The sequence below is a fragment of the Anas platyrhynchos genome, chromosome 1 (assembly GCF_047663525.1).
Source record: "Anas platyrhynchos isolate ZD024472 breed Pekin duck chromosome 1, IASCAAS_PekinDuck_T2T, whole genome shotgun sequence".
Lineage (NCBI taxonomy): Eukaryota > Metazoa > Chordata > Aves > Anseriformes > Anatidae > Anas > Anas platyrhynchos.
This window is the reverse complement of record NC_092587.1, coordinates 180712374-180734129: the sequence shown is the minus strand read 5'-3', so window position 1 is coordinate 180734129 and position 21756 is coordinate 180712374. Positions and strand designations below refer to the sequence as shown.

General features: G+C 36.5%; 1 protein-coding gene across 1 annotated transcript in view; it reads left to right on the top strand.

Moving 5' to 3' along the window:
* The window catches only part of FREM2 (FRAS1 related extracellular matrix 2), a 130205-nt gene that overhangs the window by 77521 nt on the left and 30928 nt on the right, over positions 1 to 21756 (top strand). Inside the window, exons 7-14 of the mRNA XM_038174201.2 lie at positions 11738 to 11887; positions 13972 to 14181; positions 14435 to 14632; positions 16727 to 16891; positions 16968 to 17150; positions 18781 to 18911; positions 19860 to 20018; positions 20821 to 21124. Of these exons, the coding sequence (XP_038030129.2) occupies positions 11738 to 11887; positions 13972 to 14181; positions 14435 to 14632; positions 16727 to 16891; positions 16968 to 17150; positions 18781 to 18911; positions 19860 to 20018; positions 20821 to 21124 (1500 nt within the window). The remainder of the gene's footprint in view (positions 1 to 11737; positions 11888 to 13971; positions 14182 to 14434; positions 14633 to 16726; positions 16892 to 16967; positions 17151 to 18780; positions 18912 to 19859; positions 20019 to 20820; positions 21125 to 21756) is intronic.

The following is a 21756-nucleotide window of genomic DNA, read 5'->3' as shown; positions in this document are numbered from 1 at the left end:
TATTATTATAACATTATAACTAATGAATTCTGTAGTCCACTTTAGTCTTTTTAATTCACATCTGCTGATATATTATTGTTTATTTAAATTAATTTTCTAATTAACAAAGTTTCTTTGGACAAATGTGACAGCATATTATTAAGTTGTGATTTCTTCAAATGCTTACACTTAGACTTGTTGAACCTCATTGGGTCCACTTCTCAAGCTTGTCCAAGTCCCAAGTAAGACTGTTAAAGGATTAAGTTAACGGAGTACACAACAAAGTAAGTTATCAGACACAAAGTTACATGTGTTGCTACAGGTTAAGCACTAAAAAATAAAACCAGATCTGTTGCAGTCAGATTATGAGGCACTGAAAGAAAAACACAGAGGGGGAAGACCAATGTAAATCATCCACTTCTGGGGTGGATAGTAAGCTCATTTGATGTTAGCTATCTATCTATCCATTAAGACATCTCACGCAAGCAGGTTATGTCAGTTTCCTTCTATGGTTAATGAAAAGAGATCTGTACTCCCAGGAACAATCTCATCCTGGGAGAAGTATACCAGCTTTTGAGATCAATCACCTCAGGTACATGGTGCATCTGAGTACAAGAATATCTGACAGTAGATATAAACCTAACTTTAAAAATCTAATTTTCCATTCATAACAATGTCATAAATGGTGATGGGTATAAAAGCAGTTTGTTTTTTTTTCTACTTTTTTCTTAAAACAGCTTCTACTACGAAATACCATTAAACAAAAGAGATGCACCATTATTTGTGATTCATAAAATAATTCTGATTTTAAAAATAATCCACTATTGAAATGAAATCTCTTAAATAGAGAGCAACACTGAGAGTGTTACTGTATAATGTGCAACTACTGTGATGCAAAATGCCTTAGCCCCTGCAGAAAGGCTTGTCATCAGAACTTCTTCTGTCTCCTAGTCAAATGTTTGATTTCTGGGTTGCTGGTTTGGACTTCTTCTTACTTACTTTTTTTTTTTTTTTTTTTGATTGTGTACAAATTTTAAACTTTTGGTTTGTAATCACATTTTGAAACAAGAAAAGGTGCAACGAATGCAGAGCTGTTTTCAACTAAGAGGAGAATACTTGAGGAATATTTTGTTTGTTTCAAGTTTTTTATCAATTTTTTTGTCTTCCCAAGTGATTTTAATTCCATGCTACTGTATTTAGTGTTGCCATGAGAGCACACAGTCTTATTGCCGGGCTGAGAAACAGCCTTCTTTCCTTAGTGGAATTGTTGAAGCCTCATGCTGTTCACAGCAGGAAGTACATTAAATACATTTGTTCCACTTCATTCACATTAGATGGGCAAGCAGCCATTCATATTTCTTCTTGACATTTCTACATCAAGGCTGGGAAGGCAAAGGACTCAGATTTATGTCAGAGATTTGCTTTCCACTTTCTTTATACCTACTCGGCTGAAGTGATCATTTATACCATCCATGTGATAGAGGATAGCACTATGTGGGAACATTTTATAGCTGAGTAAACTGGATGATGATATGACCCAGTCATGACAATGCAGAAGGCCAATGTTAGAAGGTCAAACAGAACAGATACATTCTTTAGTTTTCTGGGAATTTCCTTCTTGCTGTCACGCCCCCTACAGATAAATGACCATTGGAAATCCTTACACCACATTGTGGAGATCGGTGTTGTACACCATGTCATGGAAATCAATAGCCACTAGCACTTGTCCAACTTGCCAGACAGTAAAGGTCACGTTAATATTTACTGCCAAGAGCCTAAAAAGAGGCAAAAAGTCAGCAGTGTAATGCTACATTATAAATCTATGTTTTGTATTAAGTGTCCTGGTAGGCAAACAGTGTAAGCTATTTTTCTGTGTGTGCACTGAGCCAAATTTCAAACTGATGATAATTAAATATTCTATTATTAACATGTTTTTTTCAGAGGGACATCCTTGTCTCACAAGACTATCTAGAATCTCCTTAATTCCACTGGCCCCCAAGGCAAACATTCAAGTGTGTCTTTTTCTCATTGACCATAGGTATGCCATAACCTTAAATTGAACAAATGGCTGGATGATCTTCACAACTGATATCTCTCAGTCTATTTGTCCAATTTAATTACAATCCAAAAACTATTGGCAGAGCATGCCTAATCTTATTTTATGGACTAGAGTCACGATTTGGCCAAGTATCCTTCACCTGTTTCCAAAGATGACTAAAATTACAAGTTAGTTATTATTTGTGCTCTGTACAGCCATTTTTGACTACTTCCTTTTCTATTTTTACAGTGCCCCTGGGTCTGATGCTTCTGGCACTTCTGAGCAGCTTTCAATTTCTTTTGTCCTCTCATTAGGTAAAATCTCTATGTGACTCCTCCTCTTTCCTCAATCTATGGAAAATGGCCAAATTGGCAACTAATCAAGGGGAAGAGTGGAAGACATCCAATTTATGACACGTTATACTCCCATTTTTCTCTACTTCTAGTTTTTTATTATTACCAGTTCAACAGAGTAAAAAATGTTTAATTTACAGTGACAGCCTTAAAATTTTAGTCTCTGTTTGCTCTCTATCACAGAAATAAATTAATTTCATATCTTAGAGTAGAACATTTTAAAGAGGGAATGAGGCACATTGATATTTTTCTATCATCATCTCTTGCTGACAGTTTATTCTATGTGTGTATGCAGGCACACAGTCATGTATTATACATCTATGAACTACAGATGTTGAATTAATATCATCTTCACTTAGCTGCTTAACAGCTATGTATGTATTCTAACCTTAATATTTAGGTTCCCTTGATAGGTAAGGAGGATAAATTGTGACCTTGTCATATCTTCAGATGTCACAGCCGCAAAGATGATCAGAGGGATGGAGCACGTCTCACATGAAGTAAGGCTGAGGGAGTTAGGGTTGTTCAGCCTGGAGAAAAGAAGGCTCCAGGGAGACCTTATAGCAGCCTTCCAGTACCTAAAGGGGCCTACAGGAGAGAAAGGGACGGACTCTTTGTCAGGGGGTCGAGTGATAGGACAAGTAGTAACGGCTTTAAACTAAAAGAGGGTAGATTTGTACTAGATATAGGGAAGAAAGTCTTTACTCTGAAGATGCTGAGGCACTGGCAGAGGTTTCCCAGAGAAGCTATGGATGCCCCATCCCTGGTGGTGTTCAAGGCCAGGCTGGATGGGGCTTTGGGCAACCTGGTGTGGTGGGAGGTGTACCTGCCCATAGAGGGGGGGGTTGAAATTTGGTGATCTTTAAGGTCCCTTCCAACCCATATGATTCTATGATCTATTTCAGATGGCTCCTTTAGGACAGAGGACTCAGATGCTAGCAGACATTTAAGCCTTCACTGCTGTAGGTTCTTAATGATTAACTACATTACTACAGTTTTATGTGAAATACAGTATTTTTTTCTAGGAGAGTATTGAAATAGAGGACTGCTTTTAAGTTTTGTACTGAAAGCACATAAAATAATTAATAAGCTGAAAGTTAAAAATTATATGAACTATAGAAAATTATACTTTATGTTAAATCTAGAATGAGTTAAATGAGCTGATGTTCTTACACATGCTGTTGTTTTCCAGGGAGACTAATGGATTGTTGTGTTATAACAGTTCACTCAGGAGTACTTTGAAAATGTCCTTCTGTCTTCATGCAGCATATTTCCTTGTTATGGCTTTGGTCTTCCTATTACAGATCTTTTATTTACTATGGACTGTTTGAAAATGTATTGAATGCCTAGAAAATCATTCTAAGCTAAGCATTTTTTATTGGTTGCTTGCAATTGTAAGGAGTGAATTTAGTGTCCTGGTAAGTGCTTAGTGTTGTTTAAGATTTGAGTAATAGAGTTGTGTAGAATATCTTGATGCATTCAGTTTTCCTAAGGTTTCTTCAGATCATCTTGCTTTCTCTGACATTTCTTGTATTGAGACTGCCATTTTACTCATCAGTCTTTGAAGACCCAAAGGATGCTGAATAACACAGTAGCCAGTTCTCCTTTCGAATGTGTAAATTCTCAAGGGACTAACTCAAGTTATCTCAGAATACTGTCCATCAGGCCACTCTTTTCTCCTCTCTCCCATGTATACAGGGTCAGAAGTCCAAAGGAGAGAATTTAAGAACTTTTAACAGGAGGGTCCATTTTTTGTCATTACAACTCTGCTTTTGTGGTCTGTTAAGTCTGGCTGTTGTTTTATTTTAATTTCTGTTATATATTCTCTGCTGAGTCCCATCCTTAGTGTTAGCTCCAATACACAGAGCATAGAAGGTCTCTGTTACGTTTTTTTTCTCGGACCTCATTGGGCCAGCTGTGTTTTCATTATATTCAGGCAGAAAACCCTGGAAAGAATTATTTCTGCCAGTTAAGCAAGCTAGTATTGAGATTGAATGATAAAGGTGCAATTGCGACCATCTTTATTAGACAATCTTCTAATATGGTAAAGCTGTCTCCAGTCCAGAAAAACCTGTGTATATGTATAGGCAGAAGAACAAATATAATAACTATCCCCAAGAATGGAGAGAATTATAACTTTCTTTTTAAAATGTGGTACAAGCTGTGCCTGAAATGACAAACAAATAACAACAGCCACCTGGTAAGCAATGTCTTTTACGTTTCTTGGTTATGCTATTCCTCTTCACCAATTGTAATAAAAGTAGTCCTAATAATAATACCTCCCTTCTTCATTTGTTCGTCAATGAAACCATGTACATGTGCTACTTCAATAAGATTCATGTTTTTAATTCATTTGGTTAAAAAAAAAAAATGCACAATCTGACTATATTTTGGTATTAAGGATATTGATATATTCTTTTTCACAAAGGTTAATTGTTTTCGTTGCGTAGGACCTCACCCATTTTCAGCATGCAATTACTTTTAAAAGTCCAGAAATTCTGTCTTTGCTATTGAATGGCAAAAGTTTCCTTGCCATTCTCTTATCAGCTTTCATTACTAAGCAACAAAATGCAGGTATATCATTCAAAAGCTAGAATATTACTACTTGCTAGCCAGTGGAAATCTCAGCTAGGGATAAAACAATTGTCGTTGCTATGGTTTTGAGCTTTAAAATAATGATCATGATTTAAGTGGATGATGTTACAAGATATTATAAAGAAAGCATTTATAGAATAAGCTATTGCAATTTTGTGGTTATGTTTCTTGATATGAGTGTAGGTGTGGGAACATGCCTGTGAAGAAAAAAATTCAAAACATTCTTCTTGTAACACCTCTGTTTTTGTAAATATACTTGTTACACTCAAACCCTTTTTACAGCTTGTTTTTTCTGCAAGACCCAGAAGTAAACTAATTACTCGATTAAAATATGAAAAACTTATTTAGAAATTGCTACGTACTGTATCTCTCTAAGTTGATTTCTAAAGTGCTGCTTGACTTCCCCTTCCATTTGTGTTTGTAGGAGTCCTTATTTGTTATCTCACATAAGAATCGCAGACTCTGAGCTCCTTCTCGCTTGGCCTACCTGCAAGGTACCTTGTGTGTGGCATATTTAAATGCTACTGCCAAGCCTTCCCATCTTCCTGTCTTTGTTGCATCAGTTTGCTGAGAATTTGTTAGTGATACCATTTCCCAGACCTCTTATACAAAAATAATCTCTCTTTTGGAAAATATAACATGTAGAAGAATCTTAATTGGTTTTGTGCTCTGTAGGAGGTCTAACAGTAGAAAAAAATGTGTGTAAAAGTCAGATGGTGGCCGCAGTCAATACAATCACTTTTGGGTGTGTCCCCAAAGTCCTGATATCAAGCCCGGTAGGTGACGTATGCAATGATCGTAACAATATTTCTACTACTATTAAATTTTTCACATACATATGAATTCAGTATTTTGGAAAGGTAAGTGTTTCTCAGCAAACCAACCAAGGTAAATGAATTGCTTCCAAGAGAAGGACACTTGCAATAGTAAGCCTTTCTCCTGGAATGCCAGTTATAGCTAAGAGACAACTTGAGACTGTTTATTTATCTTGTACAAAACAGTTAAATAATTATTGAAATTTTCATCTTCAGGTTAAAGGTACACATGTTGAAGGAGTTGAGCTGTGGTATGTCTTAACAGTCTCAGATGAACTTATTGTTCCCGATTCAGGTATACTCTAGCTCATCTAATTGTTATAGAACCATTACAATTGCAACTTGACATCAAGGAAAATCAGAATTAGCTCAGTTCTTCCAGCTGCAAAGTATGCTAAATGATGTCCTTGCAGCCCATGTGGGTCTGCCAAGAAAAGTAAAGAGTATGTGACCAGAGATGGCATATTGCTATAGACACCTTTCTTCAGCCCTTAGTCCTGCAGCTATACCTGTAGTCTACTTCCTCTGCTATGTTCCTGTGCTAACACTTGTTTTTAACTCATTCATGTGGCAGGGGGATTACACGTGGATTCCACACCTCCTAAGGCAGTAAGGCAGTCTTGTGATGGTACTGTGTATAGAAAAACTGAAACCTGGGTACAGAAAGAGAAAGTTCATGTTTGCTACAATGAAGTATCATATAAATTAATTAAAAATGAATCATATACAATGTTTTTCATAGCAGCTATTGAACTTGATACACACTTTGCTGGAATTACTGGATTAAGTTGCATAAAATGAGAGTAATTCGTGAATGAAACAGTACAGTCAATGTATGGCATTACCTTTATCTTTATGGATTAAAAAATTCCACGTGTTTTTCTTGGAAAATAGACTGGATCTGGTAAAGTTTGCCTTCTTTAATGTTTTTCATTTTAGACATTATAATGTTTTCAGTATCCTTTAAAAATATTCTAAGGTGCTGGGCAGAAATGTTCTGTAGAAACAAATGGAAATGCAGACATTATTTCCTTGAGATAATGTTTGTGGCAATTTGTCTGTGACTGGTAATTTTGATTCTGAGGTGAGTTTACTTTTTGATTACAATAGTTATGACAACAGTGCTAAGAGGATGAAAGCTGTTAAGATTACAACATCTGAGTTTGAAAAATAATCTGTTTTGACCACATCAAATAAAAAGCTATTGGCATTTGCACAGTAGGTACCTGATCTAGAATTGAGCTTTGACTGTAATCTTGACCCCTGCTTCTACAGCATTCCACAAAAATAAATGACTTGGCAAATTAAATTCATTGTGCTAAATGCAAGCTCAGTTGCTTGCATAGCTTCAAGTATATGTAAATAGCTTTAGAGTGGTGCTACCAAGTTTCAGATGTTGAAGTCCTCTTTCATAATATAATAATATAAACTATTTAAAATGAACAGTTCTTCTAAGCTTTTATTTTCCTGCCATTAGCATGAATATATGGGAGAGACTACACAGGTTAATCTTTACTTCTATTAAACAGTAAGTGGACATTTCTTCTGTAAGCTAATAGAGCTCTTGTTCTTAACTAATCTATCTGCAGCTCACCTACTTCACATTCTGAAGGGTGGAGTCTCCCATGTTAAATACAGACTAACCCCAGCTCCATCAATTAATGCTAACTGTGATACTGAAATGCAAGTTTACATTGTCTAGCGGCATGTGGATTATCTGGTGTTGAACCAGATCAAGTCCAGAGGAAATGTGGCCCTGTTTGTCTGTTGTTAGGTCTAAGCTAATTATCTGTGTCAGCAAACAGGGCTCATTCCTTTGAACTCACTAGCATGTCTAGACTGCACAAGAACAAGCTGGTTAGCTTACAAGGCATTGTTTTGCAGCTTCAGGACTACCACTATAGATTTCTAATAGCTCTGGCAACTCATAACGTTTATGTTGCTGTGTTTGTACTGGGCATGGAAACCAAGAAGGAAAAAGTTTAACACCACCAGAAAAGATGAAGCATGTGTTCAGCTTTGACAACTGCTTCTCCTAGCTTCGATATCTATGTGGCAGAGTCACAAGTCCTGGTTTTTGTTTTGTTTTGTTTTGCTTTGTTTTCTGTTGCTTCTGTTCTCCTGGGAATATATGTATCCCTCACTGAAAATACTGATCACTGAAAATCACTTCAATATTGAGGCTTATGCTGGTGTCAGTACAAAAGAGTGTCCTTTTCTATGTTTTTTTTTTTTTTTTTTTTTTTCCACATACCCTGTCGTCCATATTATTTGCATTGGCAACCCAAACAGATTGTGGCACTTTGCATATCTTGCAAACACTATACTCTTCTACCATGTTGATCTAAAGTAGTTTGTAAAGATATCATTTTAAAAACAAAAGCTCCCTTGGAAATAAACATTTTCATGCTATCTCATTGGTTTTCTGATAGACCCATTTCTAACAGCATGAGAGTGTGTTTGTTTAAAACCTGTTTGATTACTGCCTAGTGCCATAGTTGATATACACTCCTGACTGTATAAATGCAAAGGCAAGACAAAGATTTCATTTCTGTGCAAGAAACCTGGGATTAAAGCTCCTAACCTTTCTCCTCTGATTATTGTAACTTCATGCCATTGAAATCTGTGGTCTGAACAAAAAAACTCTTTAAAAAACTCCTCTTATTTCCGAAAGAGGAACCATTAAATTTGCAGTGGTCTCTCTCCAGAGTGATTACCAGATTAAAGATCTGCTGTAAGTGAGCCCCAGTCATTGAGCAGAGTGTTTTCCAGCCATGACCTGAGAAATACAATGCTTTCCCTGTTAGTAGCTTGGCTTTGCTACTTCCCCTGGGGAGCTACTAACACAGCTTACAGGAAATGAGCTTTCAAAACATTTGTAAGGATTTGTTTCCTAGGATGAGTAACCATACAGAATGTGTCTTTCATTGAAGATACATGCCTCAAAAAGTGTGAAAAACAGACTGGAATACAAGGCTACCTGATTTAGGATTTAGGCATTTTTATGTTTGTTACTACATGAATAAACAGTGCACGAGGATTCTTTTTCAGCAGCAGTAAAAAATAAATAAATAAATAAATAAATAAATAAATAAATAAATAAATAAATCATTAGGATAACATTAAAATAAACCAAAATCATTTTCTTTTACATCTTCCATCTGGTTTGAGTTTGGTCATGTAGGCTTCCTGAATAATCAGTGAGTAGAAGGGAATGCTTCTAGATCTCAGGTTGTACTCACTGTGGTGGGTGTTCCATTCCACATCTCCTCCTGCATGTTTATTATGCTGGCAAACCTTCTGGAATTGCCTGTCTTTGTCCCTGAAAACTGAGAGCAAGAAGGCTGTGAACGTGAGTACCTCTCACTTAGGTGATTAAAATAAGATGGGACAGAGGCTAGATCAATTCTGGAACTACCAGGACATCATCATAGAAAGAAGAGGATTATTAGACTCAAGTGTACTAATCTTTAAAAATATCTGTGTAAGACATGACATGTATTAGATGTGATGATATTTTAAGTACTTTTTCTAACTGTTAGCATATTCATAACTGTTTGATCTTAGTAGGTGTTCTGTGTTTTTAAATGTCTAGAGGTTGGTTGAGTCTTTCCATCTTGAAAAATACAGAAATTCAGTGTATGTCTGAAATATCCCTGTAAACATAACTCTTGTCAAAGTTAGTAACAGTTACAGAGGAAGATCCAGAGAGTGTATTCTATTCACCTGAGTCTTCAAAATGTTTCAGATGAGAGCTTCACAGTCCCAAATATAAATGCAATCACTGACAACCCAATCTCTATAGGCAAATAACATAAGATGGATGTGTGTGTGTCTATGTGTACAAACACACACACAGTTAAATACACATCATGCTGAATAAAAAGTTTGAAGTGGAAATGAAAGCCTTTTCATCTGCCAAAACTACACATTTGTCAGGTTTGTCTTTCATCCTGCAAAGGTTGATGACCTTGATAATGCTCAAGCAAGTCCATGAATCTGCACTATCATTCAGTAAATACATTCAGTTCCATCAATTTTTTGCGACCCATGGTTCTAGTTTTCCCAGATAAGTAGAGAGGCAGCTGCCTTTGTTTCCACTAATGTGGACTATTAAAGGTTTTGTTTGTTTGCTTGGTTTCTAATCATTTATTTTGTTGATTATGAAATACAGGAAAAATCCTGCAATCAGAAGTAAAAATATTTTTCTCAAAATTTCTAATTTAATTCTTGCATGCAATTACAAAATACTTAGGAACTGTTGCCTTTTCAGACGAAGCTCTGGCTTATTAACAACTTAGTAACTGCTTTATATTATGTCTGCTTAGTTTTAATTAAAATCCCATCCTACATTGTTCAGTTTTTGATAAAAAGAAATAAGCAATCTATCACAGAGGAAATTGTTGTCATATTCTGTGTAGTCAGTCAGATTATCCTCAAGCACTTCAGGAAAACTTAGGTATTTTTTCTCTCTGATTATCTGATAGGCCTCTCCATAACTTTCATGACAAAATGTATTCACAATATATTTTATTGAGCTCAGTTGTAGGCAGAAGCAGCTTCCTCATTTCCAAAGTATTTGTTCTGCTGTAGTAGAAGGTTTTGCAACATGCTTATAATAGGGGAATTTGACTGAGTCAAGGAAGTGATGGGCCAAATTTTCCCTTACCGTTAATAAGATTTTGTATAACCTTTGGGTAACCTGTACCTTTTCTGTATGCTCAGCATAGCTCTGTAGATCCATAAACTTTTCCTGTCATTTCCTTTGAATTTGTCCTGTTTTTCTATGCCTGATGAAGGGGATGATTTCATAGTGCCACTGACAGAGCACTGGTTAAATCACTATGATCTCTGTCAACTCAAATCTAGTTGGCCATGTGCTGTATGGTGTTTTCCAGCTTATTTGTGGTATTGTAACCTCATGTTTGTAACAAATTCCCACTAAGCAGGATAACAAAATTATGATGAGATAGAAGGAGAATTTGTGTAGGTCTTCAAACCACATCCCAACCACTGGGGAAGGTGGGTATGATTTCTGCTGTGCAACAGAAAATCTGAGGCACCGTCTCTGTGTGACATTACTTTTATATGTTTGAAATAGAAATGGAGAGGCTAGCAAAGGGGAGCTACATCTAGGATGCAGTTGGTCTATGTTTTCAATCCTGTTTACTTTGTAAAATTGCTGTGGGTGGAAAAGTTGAAGAAGGGAGGAAAAATGAAGATAAAAAAATATGTCTGTTAAGTGGGATAAAGCTTAATCTCCTTTGCTTTTTGCTCTTCTTTCTTTATAAACTCTGGAACTTAAATATTAAGATAAAAGACTATTCACATTCCAGTCTACATGGAATAAGATTGATTTTGTTTTAAATGTTAGATGTGGGGGAACTAAAATTAAGCATTGCCCCTTTGGTTAGCTGGAAAACATTTCCAAAAGCAGCTCCAGTTATATATCATGTTTTAGTCTGGTTTTAACAACAGGAATCTGTGAGAACATTCTAGTTAAGCTTTCATTATCTATATTCACCTTTGTCTGTTTGCACCAAAGTGAAAAATGCAAGGAATTTTCTGGCTTGTGCACAGGACCCAGATCAAGTAAGTTTAATGAGATAATGCATTTGTTTTTGCACACAAATTCCTACCTTCTGCCACACAAAATTGGAAGTGTAGGAGGCAAGAAAAAGAGCACAATGCTGATATAACAATTGCCACCCTAAAATGGGCAAAGAAATACTTTAAATTAAGCTTAAAGTACATGAGAATAAGTCTAAAGCTTAAAACAAAGTTTTTTTTTTTTCTTCTTCTTCTTCTTCTTCTTCTTCTTCTTCTTCTTCTTTTTTTTTTTTTTTTTTTTTTCCAGTTACTAAAGAGTGAAAGTCTCTCTATTCTCTGTTATGCTCCTTTGTTTCCTTCAAGATAAGGTAAAGCAACACTGATAGATATAATTCTTTTTTCACCAGAACCAGCATTCTACTTTGGAAATGATGAATACTATGTTGACGAGAGTGCTGGTTATGTTGAGGTACGTGTCTGGAGGACTGGAACCGATCTGTCTAAAGCTGCCTCTGTTACAGTAAGGTCTCGCAAATCTGAACCAATGACTGCAGAAGGTAAGTCATTGTTTTGGTCTAGTTTCATAATATATCTCAACAACAAGTGCTAGTACATTTGGTCTTACCTGATATAGATTCAGCTACATAAGCTGAAATTTATATGTCTTTCTCTTTGATCTTTCTTCTTAGAACAAATTAGGTACTTACAGAGTTTGCTCTGCAAGAAACTGAAACAGGAGGAACCATGAAGACCAGCACTGACAGAAATCTCTTCAAATATTCATATAAAACACTGTCCCACAAAGGCAGTTGATTGTTGCCAATACAGCATACTCTGGGCACAGACTTTTAACCCCTGGCAGCACACAGACTTTGCTCTTCTTACTGTAGACAGTGAGAAATTATCTAGTATCCTGTACAGCAAGAGGATTGCTACAGCTGTGTGGCTCAATGATGATTTGACAAAACCTTTGCAGAATCAGATGTTAGAGTACATAAAAATACAAATGTTAAGAGTATTTTCACAAACCACGGTGTTTCAAACTAAGACGGTTATACAAAGGCATCACAAAAAGACCGGTAATCTTGCTTATATGCTTATCCCAAGTGTAAGTAGACAGTAGAGTTCATCTATTCAACTAATTTTCAGTGAGGTAAAGTTGTATAAACTTTACTGTTACTTGAGCAATGTGGAAAACACAAACATTCACCTGTAGAAAATCTTTCCGCATGCTTTCTCATGAAAAAGGAAATGATGAAGTCTAAGAATACATGATTACTTCATTTATGAACTTGTTTTATATGATCTTCTGTCTTTGTTTAACCCTGACTATTGAAGCTATTTCCAGAGAAGGAGGGGAAATACTGCCTTATAGTAAGAATCTTAATTCATTGTGCCAGGATTTTAGCCTGACTCTGCAGCATGTAAACAAACCTGAAAACTGAGGCTGTCACAGCCCTCAGGTTCTTTAGTCTGTTGATGACAGCCTAAAAGATCTGACATAGTTGAAAACCTGTTAAGCCATGAACTGGGTCCTTGATCTTGACACAGCACAGCAGTGTCAAGCAGTGGATCTAATGCACTGAGTGACCAGTCCTGGCATCCTGGCAGCCTTAGGCCTGGCTAGAGCATCAAGGACCCTAGGCAAGTGTCCATCTGATGATGACCTTTGATCTCACCAAATTTTGTCAATTCACCTAATTCCAAACCCCTTTTTAATATCAATGAAAGTGTCTCCCTCAAATCCTTGAGTCAACAGCTCTTCTGCCATTTAGTCACCCTAAAAAGGAATGTTAAAACTCAGTCTGTTACTAAAGCCCTAGACACCGTTAATGCTTTTATATACAGTGACATATTTTAGTCAGGATCTTTTTTTGTTCCATTCCTTCTCATTGTTTTGTTATGGGTCTGCTTGCTTTGCTTCGAACAAAACAATGGTTGGTTGGTGTTCTTGGAGGTCTTTTCCAACCTCAACAATTCTATGATTCTATGCAAACAAAACAAAACAAAACATAAAAGCAAGCCAAACCTGTCTTTAACTGTAGAAGGTGCCAAACACCACCTGACATGGGCTGGGCAGAATTTGATTCTTTTGGTTTCTATTCATTTTTGTTTTGAACAGCACATTGTCCTTTGAATAACACTTCTTCCTTGCATTTAGCTCACTGACCTTTTTCCTTCCTTGTTTATGTTAGTCTCAAAACTACCAACTTCATTATAGAATAATACAAAATTTCTTTCCAAAAGGCTGCTTCATCTCCAGAGTCCTTCTCAAATCTTTATGCTTACTTTCAGTTCTTACTTCCAACAAACTTGATTGATTTTATTGGAATAACTTTTAGTTTACAAAATAATAGATTCAATCCTGATTGTATCAGGAGTATCACACTTGTATCACACTTGTATCACTAAACAAAAAGTGACTCAATATCCACCCATTAAATTGTGTAGTCCAACTTAGATGGTCAAGAGATATTTTTGCTCTATGTCACTTTCAATGTTTGGCAAATATTAAAATTACATTTAAATAAAAAATATATTTACCTAAATTTAACTGCCTGAAGTTAGATATGTTAGATATTTTTATTTTATTAATGATATTTATGTATTTGATATTTTTTAATTCCTTTCCTACTGGTAGCTGGAGTAGATTATGTAGGCATCAGTCGTAATTTGGATTTTGCCCCTGGAGTCAGTATGCAGACGTTTCGTGTGGTAATTCTGGATGACCTTGGACAGCCGGTGTTAGAAGGAACTGAGAAGTTTGAGCTTGTGCTAAGGATGCCTATGAATGCTGCCCTTGGAGAACCCAGCAAGGCAACTATCTTCATTAATGACTCAGTGTCTGATTGTGAGTTGATTTCTTGTCCTTTTCACATTTTTACAAGAGATGGATGACTGCAATGCACAAATAACACTTGTCCTTTTGTATCACACCAAAGCCAATGAATCTATACCTTTGAGTTTGTTATGTCAGTTGCTGGCTAGCTGCTTATGCAATAGCTGCTGGTGCAATATAGCACAACAAAATTTGTAGTGGGGGCAAAGATGTGTTAACTTCTCCAATTATAATTTACCTGTGCTTTTTATGCTTTTCTGCCTAGTGCCCAAGATGCAGTTTAAAGAATCTTTATATGTAGGCAATGAAAATGATGGACAGATTTCTGCCATGATATACAGAAGTGGGGATATCCAATACACATCCACTGTGAGATGCTATACAAGGCAAGGTTCAGCTCAGGTAATGATTGACTTTGAGGAGCGTCCTAATACTGACAGTTCAATCGTCACCTTCCTTCCTGGTAAGCTCTTGATCATATTTTAGAAGCCTCTAGTCTACTGTTTTGTGTTACTTTATTTTCTTTTGTTTTATTTAATTTTAAGTGTCTTATAATGTAATGCCAAAAAGGCTACTCTGGAAAACCAAAATCTTTCCATACACAGTGTGTAGAGTGCACACAGATGATGTTAATAGTCTCTTTTTGTGTCAGTTCTGATCTAGAGGGATCAACAATAGAGATCAAAGTGACATAACTATATATAGATCAAGTATGAGGGTCTTTTTGATCCACTGTAGCAAAAGCAGGTTCAGAGTAACACAGTGACAAAAGCACAGACCTGCTGTCCTACAGGAAACTTCCGAAGTTCTGCTATTTATTAGACAGATTTCTGGAAAATACACTTAACTTGCACTGAAATTAGTAGTAGATCCTTTAACAGGGATACAACTCTAATTTGTGTTTGAGATTTTTTGTTGCTTTGTTGTTTTTGTTGTTGTTGTTTTGTTTTTTTGTTTGTTTGTTTTTTGTTATTGTTATTGTTTGGTTGATTGGGTTGGTTTTTTTGTTTGTTTGTTTTTCAGAGAAGCTTTCCTAAGCTAGTTTGTCAGCATCAAATGTTTAATGTCTCACATCAGATACGAAACACAGATAAATCAGGTGTTACTACCTTGAAAGAATACTGCCCGATTCCCTCTATTTGTGCAGAAGACAGTTTAGTCTTCCAGTCTTCTAAGTCTACACACACATATTTTTTACAAGCTCTAAACAAGTTCTGTCAGCAGTATGAAATCCTCTGTATGCCCTTATCACAGGAACAACAAGCTTCATATTTCATGTATCTTAGCTTTTCAGAAAAGTGAGTTGTTTAGTCATTCATTTAGAACGGACCTCGGCTGTTAGTGCTGGCATGTACTCCATGCCTTTGCCATTGCTTCTGTGAAACCAGGAAAGAGTCCAACTTGTTAAGATTGATGGATTCAGGCCCCCCAGGAAGTGAGTTTTACCTTTTCTTTTGAGTGTCACCCTAGTATTTCTCAATTAAGAGAGGTAGCAAAGAGGTCAGGTAACATCGTATCTTGTTTCCATAAGCTCCTTAGGCCTGTTTACAATGCATCAGTTTCAGTACAGTATTTATTCATGCTTGCCTTGAAACAAAGAGCCGGATGAATATTTTGTATTTCCTTTTTTCTCTGAATGAATAATTTGTTTTCTGTAGGGGTAAAAGCACCTCAGTAAATGAAGGCAGTCAGCATCCTAATCTGTTCTTTCATCTTGAAGAACCTTGATAACTTTTTCATGCAATTTATAAAATTACTGCAAATTGGCCTCGTCTCTCTCACATCCTGTGCTGTTCCTTTTGTCAGGGATGTAGAAATCATTCTCCTCATGATGAACCCACTGAGTCTGATGCTGGGAGACAGATAGCCTGCATACCAATTACAACTCTTGGTGTTCTTGTAGAAGGCTTAAAACAAAGCCTTATTCCCAGAGTCTCAGAACATCTAGTAAGGTTAGACACATGGATTTGTGAGTACTCAAATTGAGCATTTTACAATTCCAGAAAATTTTTAAGTAGATATTCATTGTCATTTGGAACAGTGGGAGTTTTAAAGATGTTAAAATGGAATAATAAAAGTGAAGGTGCACAAGATTGGAGACTATCTCAGAAATGTCAGTAATTTTGGAAATTCAAAAACTCCAGGACAAAATTACCATTATTATTACTGAAAGTTTCGATTACTGTGTTTCCTTGTGCAAGTATTTAATTCTGAAATATGCACTGTGTATTTCACACAGTGTGGAGGTCACTGAAAAGTAGCATGAAGATAAAACAAAAAGAACAATACATGTGAAGTGGATGTACCAAATATAAACTTAGAGAAATCTCAAAATAGAGGATTCCATTTAAATAGGAAGCTTCCATAGACACGTAATGAATACTCATTCTGCTTTCTCTATTATTGTTGTCATTCATTAACTTGTATAGTGCCAAGATAGTGAGGTGGATGCCTTTGCCAGCAGAAGCATCCCATCGTGCTGTAATAGAAGAAAAGTGCTGTAGTAGAGCAAAGAACACCTAAGTTCTGCATGATATTACCTTCAGAATGATTACAGGTGAGACTGAGAAGCCTTGCACACTGGTGCTTATGGATGATACTTACCATGAAGAAGATGAAGAACTACGCCTGGTTCTTGGCACTCCAAGAAGTGATTCTTCCTTTGGTGCCTCTGTTGGTGAACAAAATGAGACCCTGATAAAGATTCAGGATGATGCAGACAGTAAGAAATTATTTTGTTATTGTTGCATTTTGGAAGACCATTAGTGTGCTCTAAACATATTTTCCTCTAATTACAGAAGCTATTATTAAGTTTGGTGAGACCAAATTTAGTGTGAGTGAACCAAAGGACACAAGACAAGTAGCAGTTGTAAAAATCCCAGTGCTTCGTCTGGGAGATAATTCCAAGGTTTCTGTTGTGAGAGTTCATACAAAGGATGGATCTGCTACTTCTGGAGAAGACTATCACCCTATATCAGAAGGTAGGGTCACTCAGATACATCCTACTATTTGTAGGATTGTTATTTCTATGATTCTTTGATTATTAGTTACTATTATCAACATTATTGTATAATGCTTGAAGGGTGAAATAACTTCATGAAAAGGATACTATTCATCATTCAATATCGATGTGATCCCGTGTGGTAAGCAAGTATCAGATTGCTCTTGGGAAGCTAGATATCCATGAAGATATTTACAAAATAATTGCCACTCCTTTGAAAACATCTGTAGCTGAGTAAATGTGGGAGAAGAGTGAGAGCCATTTTAGGAATATTTGCAAAGTGTATTACCATTACTCTGCAGAAGCATCTATTATAGGATATGACTGTGGAGTTGTTTCAAGCAACTCAATAAGTTAATGGCTTATTGCTCTATCTAGGAATTAATATTTATTTCTGTTTATTGTTCAACTTTCATAATAATTAAACTTTCTTCCTATACCTCTGCAATTCACTGCCCACTGCTCCTCAGTAGTGATGAATGAGGAGAAAAGCTGTGAAAGAGAATGAGAAATTTCTTAGCTGATTAACTTCTTTCTGTTAGTAGCCCACCTACGTGTTTTGGTGAATGATTAATAGAGTTTGTAGCACTACAGATTTTTTGTCTTTTAAAGTTTGTGATAATACATGATGCTAATCTGTGTTTTAAGACCAATCTTTCATTCTGGAGTGTTTTCACAGTCTTGGATAAGTTATTTTGTTGTCCAACCCGGCTGAAGGATAGGACTTATTTCTGAACATCCAGCAACATTGGGCTATCTCCAAATTCCACAGGAGAGGCGTTTCCTACTACTGATATATGCAGAGAAAAGTCATGAGCAATTAGAAAATTATCAGCCTGGATATTGATAACTCTAGTCACTTTGTCTCCATCATTTCAGTGTCTTGCTCTTTCCTCCTGAAAGCCACGGGAATTTTTAATGTCATAAAATGGTTTGGATTGGAAGGGACCTCAAAGATCATGTAATTCCAACCCCCTGACATGGGCAGGGACACCTCCCACTGGACCAGGTTGCTCAAAGCTCCATCCAACCTGGCCTTAAACACTTCCAAGGATGGAGTATCTGCTATTTCTCTGGGCAACCTGTGCCAGTGCCTCACCATCCTCAGAGTAAAGTATTTCTTCCTAATATCTAATCTAAGTCTACCTTTTTTTAGTTTAAAGCCATTACTCCTTGTTCTATCACCACACTCCCTGACAAAGAGTCTCTCCCCAACTGTCTTGTAGGTAACCCTTGGTTACTGGAAGGTCTCCCTGGAACCTTTTCTTCTCCAGGCTGAAAAACTCCCTCAGCCTCTTTTTAGGAGAGATGCTCCAGCCCTTTGATTGTCCCCTCTCTGTGCAGTGCACCAACAGTGCATGGGAGCAAAGATTTTAAGGGAAATGTGCTACTGCAGAACAAAAGGATCTGTGTCTCTGCCCAAAAGCCTTTGAGAAAGATCTATGATCTGCAGGGTTTCTACATAGGTCTGGGGACATCTGTGGGTTTAAGAGAACTTAAACATCTTTAATTTTAAAAGTGGATATTAACTGCTGTCTCTCATGGCTGGATCTAAAATTAGGTTGTTATGAACATCAGATTTATTTTTAGGTGTCTCATTATGTTTTTAGAAATTGAGTTTAAGGAGGGTGAAACACAGCACTTTGTGGAAATTGAAGTTCTCTATGATGGAGTTAGGGAGATGAGAGAAGCCTTCACTGTTCACCTGAAGCCTGATGAGAACATGGTTGCTGAAATACAGGTAACAAACTGATGCAAAGTCCTCAACAGCAAAATCTGGTAAAAAGACCTTGCTTTCTGCCTTATAGCTTTATTCTTATTTTAATATTTATGCATGCCATCTTGGCTTGTAGTTTAGAAGACAAAGAGGATCACTCTGGGTGACATTGTAGCACCTACCCAAAACATTTTTTTGCTATGTCAATATGGTTCATGGGAATATAGAGACAGTAGCCTATATGGAACAGAAGTCTTCAAGACATCTTTCCAGATAGATTCTCTTCTTCAGATTAGCCTGAATGAAACCTGATGTCCTCTAGGAAACACTAGCTGGCAATAATAGATCCCCTATGCTGTAAAAAGAGCAGTCAGGTGAAATACAGTTTCTGCTGTCAAAGCTATGTTGTTGCTATGTGAAATGAAGTAGCCACACATTCTTGTTAGTTAGCATTCTATCATACATGCTTTTAATATAAACAGCATATCCCTCTGATTCTCCAAAAAGTGTTCTTCTAACTCTTTAGTCCCTTCATCTGTATCACATATATAGTCTGACTCCAGGCAGCCAGACAGCAGAGATTACTGTCAACAGACACCTTTGCTGATGTCAAACACCATGTTTTTACCAGGCAGTTGAAGAACAACAGTGTACATCAGAGTTCTATCAGAATACTGAAGTGCTTCAAGAAAGCTGCAACACAAGAGGTTAAATGGTCTGCTACCCTCAGTGTTGTGGAAAATGAAAAAAATATATATATATAAATCATTTTAGCTCTTGGTTTTGTAGTCTGCAATATACTTTGCAGTGCCTTGACCCTTCCGCAATAACTCATCCAGCTAAGGTTTTAGAACTTACCTTGAGAGTGTTTCAAAAGCTAGGAATAATCTTTTTTTCTTCTCAAGGTCCAGCCTGAATTCTCTTATTTGCTTAAAAGTTCACAGAGAACTTTTTCTGCCTTTTCATTATCAGGCAGTGAAGGCCATTGTTTATATTGAAGAAATGAACAGCATGGCAGATGTCACCTTTCCCTCTGTCCCTCAAGTTGCCTCCCTTTTGATATATGATGATACTTCTAGAGCCAAAGACAGAACAAGTCCTGTAGCTGGCTATCCTGTCATCTGTATTACAGTAAGTATCTCTGCGGAAAGATGGATCAAAATAAGTATATGGATTTTGTTTAAAGGATCAGTTGAATTTTAGACAGTAATTATCAATCACTTTGTTGTGAGTCACACATGAGTTTAAGCTAGGACAGTCCTAAAATATAATATAATTTGTCTGGATAGCAAATCAATTTTTAGGGGGACAAAAAGCATAGAAAGATGTTTCATTTGTTTCTCACTAAGAACAAATTTCATACTTGCACAATGTCTACGATTGTATCATCTTACTTTCCTATTTACCTTAAAATAAAATAAATTAAATTAAAACCTTAATTTGTAAGGTTAAAATCACTCGAGATAACCAATGGGCCATTGTTTTCAGTAACTGTTACAAACTGAAAAATGAATACTGTTTGCTGGAATACTACAAGCTTCTTTCATCACAATTTTGCAATCGAATGCTGTCTTGAATATTCATATGCATTGAGGAAGTTTTTGGTCTATCTGTATTTGCAGAATTAGATCAAAGGGTGACATTCAAGTTAAAGCAGCAGATGGAAGTGTAGGTTGAGCTTTCATAACTGTGTTAATTTTTCACCCATAAACTGTAATTTAAAATAATAGTCTTTTATTTCAATAAGCATAGTTAGACTTGCCTTTTAATCTACCTTAACAGTGCTGAAAGCATCACTGTCGAAATAAGTTAATTACTCAAGAGATTTACTGAGGTTATCAGTTCCTCGTTGTTGAGTTTTGTGACTCTTGATAAATTAAAATTCCTTTTCCATGAAGCAAATAAATTGTTACATATCTGCCCTGTTCTGCAGGCTTGCAATCCTAAATATGAAGACTTTGATAAGACTGGTTCAATATGTGCCAGTGAGAACATCAATAACACCTTGACACAATACCGGTGGCTTGTGAGTGCACCCACTGGTCCTGATGGTGTGACTAGTCCTATGAAGGAGGTCGACTTTGATACCTTCTTCACTTCGTCCAAGATGATCACACTCGACTCCATTTACTTTCAAGCTGGCTCTCGTGTCCAGTGTGCTGCTCGTGCTGTGAATTCAGATGGAAATGAGGGTCTTGAACTTATGAGCCCTATTGTAACTATAAGCACATCAGAAGGTAAGATATCATCACCTATTGCAAAATCCCTAGGACACTTTTGGATCCCAAATTCCATTCTAACAAAATCAAATTGCATGATAGGTGTTTTAACACTACAGCCTCACCTTTTCTTTTGTTGTTCGTAGAAGCAGTGCAAAAGGTATCTTAGCATGGCAAAAAAAGTTCATAGAAGGAAATGGTTTTCATCTTTGCTAGTAACCTTTAAATATTTATTCACTTAATGAATTTTTATATTCTCAAGAACAGTATATACCAGGCATTGGAATTCATGAAACCTGGGTTTTGTTGTCTTTTGAATTCAACTGTAATAATCTTGCAGTACATCTCATTTCCTATTAGACATTGGAGAATCCACATGGGAACACTACTTTGAATGCCTAGCCAGAAGAAAAGCTTCATTTGGCATTCAAACTTCACTGGACACCTGAGAATGAGTTTATTCCTTGACTAAGGACTAAAACAACTGGTGTCCAATAACAGGACCTGTGGTTGATATATTCATAATATTCAACCTTCTTTCTCTAATGCTGTCTTTGTCTCTCTCTATCTGATTCTCTGATACCTAATAAATATTGAATTAATGCTGCATCCTCTCAGCCAGCAGAGGTACTGTAATCTACCTCCTTTGC